This window comes from Magallana gigas, chromosome 1, assembly GCF_963853765.1.
Source record: "Magallana gigas chromosome 1, xbMagGiga1.1, whole genome shotgun sequence".
NCBI lineage: Eukaryota > Metazoa > Mollusca > Bivalvia > Ostreida > Ostreidae > Magallana > Magallana gigas.
Window position 1 is genome coordinate 49,089,186 of NC_088853.1, and position 10,298 is coordinate 49,099,483.

The 10,298-nt window shown below is 31.9% G+C and overlaps 1 protein-coding gene across 4 annotated transcripts in view; it reads right to left on the bottom strand.

Moving 5' to 3' along the window:
- The window catches only part of LOC136270767 (uncharacterized), a 50,187-nt gene extending 47,784 nt beyond the window's left edge, over positions 1 to 2,403 (bottom strand). For 3 of the 4 annotated variants that reach the window (XM_066069432.1, XM_066069429.1, XM_066069424.1), the window contains exons 1-2: positions 2,249 to 2,403; positions 1,725 to 1,810 (exon numbers count right to left, since the gene is read on the bottom strand). In XM_066069432.1, the coding sequence (XP_065925504.1) occupies positions 1,725 to 1,776 (52 nt within the window). In that variant the 5' untranslated portion in view covers positions 1,777 to 1,810; positions 2,249 to 2,403. Of the gene's footprint in view, positions 1 to 1,724; positions 1,830 to 2,248 lie in introns of all 4 variants that reach the window. The other variant, XM_066069427.1, reaches the window with a different exon arrangement.
- Positions 2,404 to 10,298: the final 7,895 nt, after the last annotated feature.

Genomic DNA, 10,298 nt, shown 5'->3' on the forward strand with positions numbered 1-10,298 from the left:
TTCGATATCTCGAACCATCAGATAACTCAAAGTTTTTACTATGCCGACCAAATCCGATATAGCACATATTAACGCTGGTCGATTCATTCACAGAGATAAAATTAATGCAGTAGGAGAAGATTCGACGTCTTATTAGATAATATGTCATTAACGCGAATAAACAAAATCAATATATATTTAAATTAATTAGTTGTAACGGAAAGCTTTTCAAAATCTATTTACAATATCAAAAGTAGAAAATAAAATGTTAGGTGATTATAGAGCTGCCTTACATTTTGAAGCATAAATATATTGAAGTATTATATTAATTGATATTGAAAAAGTCCGGCGTTTGAATTTACAGTTTAAAAAGACGAATGTTTAAATTTACAATTTTAAAAAACCGGATGTTTACTGCTTTAAACGTGCATATTCCTATCTTGGGTTTTAAGTATATTCACTGGCTTGTACATGCCAACTTTTTAATACTCATGCTACTCCGCTTGAACAAGAATGTACTTCCTGGTTTAAAAATTACCTAGAAGATGAAATTAATATGACTATCTGATTTTATACAAGCTTCCTTGTTTCAGTGAAATTAAGATAATGTATCATATAATCTGATGGGGTGTTGATACATATCTGCAATAACAGTATTTTAAGGAAATGCATATCATGATATCTAAGATATTTATCTGCACATAGGGTTTGCATGAAAATCACATTGCGTTTTGCCATGTCACTTATGAAAAGTGGTTCTTTATACAGGGAAATCACCCCCCCCCCGTTTTATTTTCGCCACTTTCGCCCTTGTTGTCAGCGGGCAAATTTATGACTGGGCAAATTTCAATATTCCAAATTATTTCTCTTTAAATATACTGTGTCTGGGAGAATTAAAGACAGGGCAAAATTGTTTGCAAGTGTAGAAGAGCGGAAATTGCACGGGGCAAAAATAACCCTGCATACAGTATTTACTTCGTGTCAGTAAATCAGAGCATATGAAATGTATTAGTTACATGGTTTAGACATATTGTTCGTAAAATGTCTGTGTTTGTGTGTATCGACCCATTCCGAATTTACAGATATAAGAACAAATTTCGAGTCCCGTAGAGGCGATGATAATGACATTTACATCTTTTAAATCAAATTTAATATATAGTTTTACATGTAAAAGTTAGAAGGAATAAAAATGATTCTTAATATGAGTTTAAATTCACAAAAATCCATTCATTTTCCATCCAATTATTAGAGGTTTCTAGAGAAGGTATTTTATTTCATGTCTCGTGCAGTCAGCACAAATCAGAAGGAAAACACAAATATAGCAAATCGCTAAACTTATTATAATGAATTCGTAATAGGGATATGACGAATTATGAATAAAACGAAGTAAATGCAGGACTTCGTTATAACCAAGTTTTACTGTATTACTATTATGGAGGTTAAATGGTCAACAAATATCCCTTTGGATGTTCTTTAAATTTTAGAAATTATTTATTTTAGCCATTAAATGTTGAACTTCTTTATTTTTTACAAATGTAAATTTCTACCCATTTTATTTCTTTCACCAATAGAGGAATTAATATAAGCTTTTGGCTTGTTTCCCAGTCTTATTGTATACTTTGTCAATTGATTGTACCTGCCAAAAATATAAACTCGACAAATAATGTTTAAACAAAAATTATTGCATAGATATTGGTAGATATTAGTAGATTAATACAATTTTTTTTTTTAATCCATTCACTCACCATATGTTTTTACAGTCAAAAAATGTTCGATGAATAGGGCTAACCAAATCATATCACTCCACTATCGAAAGTTACTGTAATTGGACCTTAAATGGAATGTCGACCCTTAGTTTAGAAAACAAAAACAAACATGTTTTATGAGGTACCTGGTATATTCAACATAAAGCTTATCAAGCTAATGAGTTATAAAATACATCTTAAATGCATCTAAAACTATTTATGGTTTAACTGCGTGTACCGGCTTATACATGTAGTGAGTAAATACCGCTTTAAAAGTCATGTTAAAAATAATTACCTTTAGTTAAATTTGCAATAAATAAAATTCGAACTTATTCCATAGCGGTATCAGTTAAGCTTGTAAAGAGTTAGCATAAAAGATGAGCGTGACAGTGTAGTTACAACACAACAACTACTAGTATAACCTACGTTCAATTTCGTAATGAAATATGAAGTTCTAATTCATCGATTGAAATCTGTTTAAAATCATTTTGATTCAAGTAAGAATTCTTATAAGAGAAACTTACCAATGTTGCTAACGAGTTTTCTATTATGCACATACATCGATCTGTGTATACGTGTATATATTGTGACCACTATCTTCTTCCTGTATATATATATAAGTGATGCGTTAATATAAAGATGCTTTTTAAGTCATGGTGAGTCGTTCTATGCATATGTACTTAACAGCTATTTGGTACGAAAGCCTGTTAGTGCCAATTAAATAAGATATATAAAAAGAAAAGTCTATATAAGAAAAACTCATTGTATATATAAAAACACACACTATTTATAAGATAAACTCGAATATATAAAAATAAGCAGCTTTATATATAAAGGAATTACCAATATATAAAAAGAATTGTGTATATATCTAAAGCTAGGTCGTGTATAAACAGTACTGTGATATATAAAAGCAACAGTGATAAATATATAAAGCGAAAATATTCCACTGGGTGACCTTCACTGAGTTCAGCCCAGCGTCTGCATGATAAACCCCGCCTACGGAGGAAAAGATCAGCAATATTATGCTCCCGAAGCAGGCAGTTTAAGATTCGATAGCTAACCGGCAGGTCCACTTAATTTCAAAGAATGTTTTCGAGAATTTGTTAGAAAATGAACAAACAAATTAGTGTCAACGCGGGATTCGTTTATATCCTTTTTTGGAGGTTTTTGATGTGCAACAGAGACTGATATAAGTTGAATCAAAATTGTTGCTCATACATGCATATTAACTTAATTCTCTAATATGAATGTGAGTTGCGTTATCTTGATACACATTTCATGTCGTCAAACTAAATAAACTAATATTAAGTACAAGTTTGCTTTGTTTCTTATAATGCTATCAAATAAGTGACAATATAATTTATTTAGTTAAAGGATGACTGGATACATCGTGAAATATCTTCATTTCAAGCTAAATCCGGTTACCCCCTCCCCCCTTTATCGACCGAATCGCCGTCCCAATATGAAACACCTTCCGACCCCCCTGTATCAATGCTTTATACAAACTCCTTGAAGCTGGGTTTAATATTTGCGCAGGGGGGGGGGGGGGTGTTCTCATTATTGTTGTGTTTAGAATGGTTAAGTTGGGTATTTCAAATGCTGAGTCATAATTTGAAAGTAAAAAAACTGAGTTACAAGCAAGAAAGTACAGATTTTGAAATTTTTCAAAGCTCAAGTCTTGTTATATAGTTTACATATTTGTTTTTTTTTTTGGTAAGTTTAAATCAAATGTTGGTTCTTCTTCTTTGATAATGTTATAAATTTAAAAACATTAAATAAGTTTATACTGTGTTTGCCTCGAGCCATTTTGTCAAAGAAATGATAATTCCTTACTTAATTATTTGTAAAATAATATAGAAAATAAAATTTTCATCTCAAATAGTGTCTAGATCCCATTAAATGTCCATGATCTCTGTTCATCTAAATGGAATGCAGTAAAATTAATGTTCTAGACAACTGTTCTGCAAATTTGGTAGAAAGTATTATTTAATGTAGAACCATAAAAGTAGGTAAAGTATTGACAAAATATATCATCGTTTATTTACAACAGTAAACACAAGAAACAGAAAAGAAAACTTGACAGAAAAAAAATCTAAAATTTGAAAATTTAGGTAGGGGTACTGGATGCCCTCCCTTTAAATCCGCAACTGACTTTTCCCAAATCCCTGCGGAATTATGCAATGTAACATTACTTAGATCGTTCAAACTAATCACTGGGAGCATAATATTGCTGATCCTTTCCTCCGTAGGCGGGGTTTATCATGCAGACGCTGGGCTGAACTCAGTGAAGGTCACTCAGTAGAAAATGTTCGCTTAATATAATTATCACTGTTGCTTTTATATATCACAGTACAGTTTACATATACACGACCTAGCTTTATATATATATACACAATTCTTTATATATATTGGTAACTCCTTTATATATAAAGCTGCTTGTTTTTATAAACTTTAGTTTATCTTATAATTATATATGTGTGTGTTTTTAATATATACAATGAGTTTTTCTTATATATACTTTTCTTTGTTTATATATTATGTGGCACTAACAGGCTTCTGTAATTTGAAGCATACATTAAATTCATTCATTCGCTCTCAAAACTTTAAAACTGACACATAAAGTATACTTGTATAGTAGGATATCAAGAAGACACATGTGATTGACAACATCTATGCACTTTTTGAAATCTGGCCTCATGTTCAAAAAATTGAAGCAATTTTAGACTTAAGTCAAAATTTCAGTCAGTCATAAAATAATTGTTTATCAAAATATGACCACTGAAAGTTGTAATTAACAACGTTATATCAAGATACGTTTAATAGCATTTCAATTTTGACAGTTGTGTCAATGAAGAGTCATTAAGACGGTGAATATGGGTCTTCCAAAAATCTGTTCGAATTCCTATTAGCACCAATTGTGTGTCATTATTAGCAGACCTATTCCTATATTCATATGAAGCAGAATTTATTATTAAGACTAATACGGAGGAAAAAATCACTAGCTGAGGCCTTCAACTCGATGTTTAGGTATATTAAGACATATTATCAATTAATTATTGTTGCTTCCATTCTAACGTCGACTCCATATACATGTATCCCAGTGAACTTGAAAATAAAGGATACCACAAAATCGTCGTTTCATATTTTGATAATTTTTTTTCAGAAAATAAAAAAACATTAATGGTAACCTAACAACAACACTTTTTTTTCTATCGTCAACTTTCCTTACTTAAGTAGCATCATACCTTCATCACCTGCATAACAATTTGTTTGTCTCTCCTTTGATTCAATAAGCCAGGGCATGCTCTACATACAAACATATTCTAAAACAAGGCAAGCTACTGACAAACAAGTTGATGATGCAAGATTATCAACAGTCTCGATTGAAGTCATCACTTCGTTAAGTGCTAGGATCGATACAACGACCCTGTCAGCAAATACAGTCTTCCGCTAGGTCGTAATCTGACTGGCGTTTGTCATACTTATTGTTAGGCCATTATCAATCATCATGTCTTCGGATTTTACCGTTTCCCAGATTACGACAGAGAATACGGCGGATGTGACCGGTCAGTCGATGATGCTCACTCCTCCACGGCACCTAGCTAATCCTACCTCTAATTTCTTGAAGAGGTCTGCGTTTACTCTGCTCCTGTTTAGTATTTTCCCTTTGGCTTTTGATTTAGAACACATATTGTTATGGGCAAATTCCATATTAAAATCACCAAAAAAAAAAAAAAAATTGAAAGCTTTTATGAATATTTAGACCAGCAGACCATCTTAATTTTTGGTTAATAATATACAAAGCTTTCATTACAACTACTAAGTTCAAAAGATTTGGTTTTAAGTAATTTTTCTTTGCTTAAATTGAAAATAAATCGAAATGAAAATATTTTTTTTTCATTGTTTATCCCAAAACGTTATAAAAAAAAGCACATCTTTACTAGTTTCATTACAAATGACACGCACTTTTATGTAACGTACAAATGACACGCACTTTTATGTAGTTAAAGACGGTTAATATCAGTTCTACAATAAAAAAAAAGTTTAAATATGCATCGTATTATTCTTTAAACACATTCAAAATTCTTAATATTATTTCTGTATTGAAATTATTTTTTATATCATTAAAAAGATTCTAACATGATCGATAATCTATTAAGTTAGGAATTAACGAAATGATTTAAAAAGTAGCTTTCAATGTATTTTAAGATAAGATTTATAGTCTGTCCCAAGATATTTATGCTGCATATTTGAACGATTTTTAATAAAAATACACATACCTGTGACTGAAGTGCAATTAAAATCGATGAAAGGGAAAATTCCCAAGATAACTTCATTCACACATTATCATTTTTCCCTCGTAAAAATTCACAGGAACGAAAACAGATTTCCTACGGAGATTTATAATGGGGAATGTTGACATCTTTTCTCCATTCGGAAATACTCGGGACACATCGCGCAATTTTTCAACGTTATCATCCGGGCGTCTTGACATCTCCTTTGCAATGGAAAAACCTCGTAGACTTTTTATTTTTAGCCGTGTACTGATACCCGACAAGCTAGAGCGGGCGTTTCAAAGGGGAAATCTTGGGATTTTTTCATTCTATTGAATGAACATCGTCTGAACCAAGAGGTATTTATAAATATTGAATAATTTAAGAAAATATGCGGCAAAAATATCTTGGGACAGACTATAGTCAACTGCGTTACACTAAGAAAGTTTTGTGAAAAAGCTATGACAAATCTTAGAAACTTCGAAAGTTAAAACTTAGGCATATCTTAAGTTCTAGCTTAGGAAACATCTTAGGAAATCGTTGTGAAACGGGCCCCTGGACTTTTCAAGGAAAAAAATATATTAAGTTCTCTTCAAATTGACATAGAGTCAATACCCTTTTTTTTTTGGAAGTTCGTTAATAATTCAGATATTAATAGCATCATTTCCAAACCTAATTTTGTTTAACAAAAACTGCAAAGTTTATCGTCTCATTTCTAATAAACCACTTACACCCTGCCAGCTGAGGAGTAATTAATAAGCTTCAATTTTCTCTTTTTGAAATGAGTTCCTCATGGTTATATAATATTTTCACTGGTACAAGGAAATTTGTGTATACCCTTGAATTTTTGGAAGTTAACATCCTAAGGACCTATGTTTACAGTTTTATTAGGTTTTTTTAAAATTGAGTTTTACCATTCCAACTGAACAAAATCTCAAAATTGTTAAAGGAAGTGAACATGAAAAAAATAACTCTTTTGCAATTAACTTGAAAAGTCCTCTGAAACTTGATAATGAAAGTTGTAGCTATTAAATTTATTTATTTTGAGAGATTTTATCAATTAAACACTCTCAGTGAAAGGTTTATGGAGGCCATCAATTATTTCCCAGCATGCATCTGTGCTCTGACGTAGATGAGACACATTGCTGCTGCTGACTGGGTCAGTGTTACAAACTGATCGCACTTATTAACGGGAAAACATGCCTGAATGTCAAGCAACATTTTGCACTGTCAGAAGGGGACAAGGATTTAATACATTTTCTATTCCTTACCCTAAGCGTGACTATGAATTGTGCAAAAGATGGATTCATAATTTGGGGAATGAGAAATTAAACATAAAGACTTTTGTGTTTGCATATCATATAAATTGTATGTGAAAAACACTTTGAAGAGGATTGCTTTGAAGATGACCTTGAGGTAGGAATTTGCTTTAATGTTTTCAATTTAAGTTAAATATGCATTTGATATACGAATGATTTTCAAATACAGACAAAATATAAATATTTTGATAAACAATCTTCAATAAATAGCATATTTCTTTAATAAAGGCACGCCTGATGAATTTCAAACCAAGAAAAAAACTGAAAAAGGGGGCAGTTCCTACTCTTTCCTTGACAGCAAAACTCCAAAGAAAAGGGAAACAAGTGAATAAAAGAGAAGGAAAAAGTGGAAGTGAGTTCAGGGTAATTTTAATAACTAACGTTGACACAGTCAAATTCATGAACAATGAATCTGTGCATTAAATAAAAGCCTTAATTTGTATCATTCTTGAATTCACAGCTACTTGAAAATATTCTTGTCAATGCTGAAGATGATGACAATATAGATGAGCCAGGCTGTTCTTATGATACTGGGAGATCGGGACAGAAAAGGAAAGGAGAAACAATTCCTGTGGGAAAATCAAAAAAACCAAAGGTAAGAAATTTAAAAGTTTAATGTATACATCTATTTTGTAAAGTAAAAGCAAAGGCATTTTACATTTAAAATCATACTGTTTTGTAGAATTCAAAGAACACTGTTGATGTTGGAATTCAGTTTGAATACATGGATGAAAGAACTATGAAAGATATGGGAACACAATGTGACATAAGAACTGAAAAATCAACAGAATTCTGTGTCAACTGTAGATCAAGAGAAAACCCTGGTCTAGCAACATCTGATCACGGATATTCAAAAATATTCCAGGATATTCCTTCAACATCAGAAACTGACACTATTTTTCTCTCCTCTACACCTGTGAAATCTGCACAGTGCCTCTCGCACACATTTGAATCGGATGAATTATCACCTGTCAAATCAATTCCTACCAAAGCTGACCCAGATTTCTCTTTCATTCCCTCAGATGAGTCAACAAATGAGTTATCAATTTATCAAGTGATGAAGAGCAAGATGTTAATCCTACTGAGGATTCAAAATTTATTGTCTTTTGGTCATGTATCAAATCTCTTTTCTGTATGTTAATGTGCCAAGTTTGCAAACAACCGTTTGATGCCCATGCTACAAACCATTATGTCAATGGGACAGGATTGTCTGTGGAGTTTAATTGCATGAACAACCATAAATTTACTTGGAAATCACAACCCTTTGTAGGGAAACAACCAATTGGTAACATTATGTTATCAGCAGCCACATATTTTAGTGGATTAACTTTCTCAGGCATTTCAAACTTTGCTAAGTGCATGAATTTAAAAATAATTTATAGAACAACTTTTATCAATAACAGCAGAACATTAGTGTTACCTGTCTTAGATATGTACTACAGAGAACAACAAAATGATATTCTTAAAAAAATGAAAAGAAAACCCCTAGTAATTTGTGGAGATGGTAGATGTGATTCTCCAGGTTTCAATGCTAAATACTGTACATATACAGTCATGGAGGCCATGACTTCTGCAATTTTAGATTTTAATGTTGTTCAAGTAAGTGAAACGGGGTCATCTTCTACAATGGAGTTAGAAGGATTTAAAAGATGCTTGTCAAAATTAAAACAATCCAATATATCTATAAAAGCTTTAGCAACTGACAGACATGTACAAATACGGAGTTTTCTTAGAAAAGAACACCCTGGTATTAAGCATCAGTTTGATGTTTGGAATTTAGCAAAAAGTATATGTAAAAAGCTTCTGATAGCATCAAAAAAGAAAGGATGTGAAGATTTAGCTCCTTGGATAAGGAGTGTAAACAATCATATTTGGTATTGTGCATGTCGATGTAGAGGTGATCCTGATTTGCTTGTTGAAATGTGGAGGTCTTTAGAACATCATATTTGTAATGTGCACGAATTTCCTGGTAACAATTATACAAAATGTGGTCACCCACAACTCTCAACAGAGGAAACGAGAAAGAAAAAATGGCTGCAGAAAGGTAGCAAGGCCCACAAAGCCCTATTGACTGTTATTTTTCACAAAAGACTTCTAAAAGATATTCGCCAGTTGAATCTGTTTTGTCATACTGGTGAACTTGAGGTATATCATTCAATGATGCTGAAGTACATTCCAAAGCGTCAAAAATTCAAATATGAGCAAATGGTAGCCCGTACACAATTGTCAGCTATTGACCATAACTTCAATATTTGGAGAAATCAAAAAACTGATGATGAGGGTCAACCAAAATTTTACAGAGCTTTCTCAAAAGTTACTGGAAGATGGACTGCCAAGAGACTCTATGAAGAAAAAGATTATGGATTTAGATTAGACTTGATGGATATGGTTCTGGAGCAAAAAGAATTAAAATCAAACTTAACAACAATGCATCAGACAAAAAAGAAAACACTACCACAGAATATAGCTAAAATTCCAGCTCCCCCAACTTCTGAGCTTGTTGAAGCCCATATTTCAAGATTTAAAATTAATTAAATTTCATCCACTTTATTCAAGTGTTTGATATATAGATATCAAGGTAACTGGGTGGTTTTTTTTTTTATCAAATGGTACATGTATTTGATACTGTCATGTCATTTTTACAATGAATACATGCATTCAAGTATATAGGTATACATTAGGTAAATATCTATATTCTTATTTACAGTCTTTTTACACTGATAAATATATGTACTTATTCAGAATCTGAATCAGTGTCTGAGGCTTCATGAAATCCTTCATAATTTCCATGCTCATCGGGAAATGAATTCCTTATTTTTGTCACTACACATGATGGAATAACAACTCTGAACTTTTTCCCAAGATGCTGACCTCGCCTAACCCAATTTATAAACTGTCTGTAGGCCATAAATCTTGATTGTCTGTAACAGAATTAGATTGTATCAGATGTATGTGCAAGTGATTATACACAAATGAGA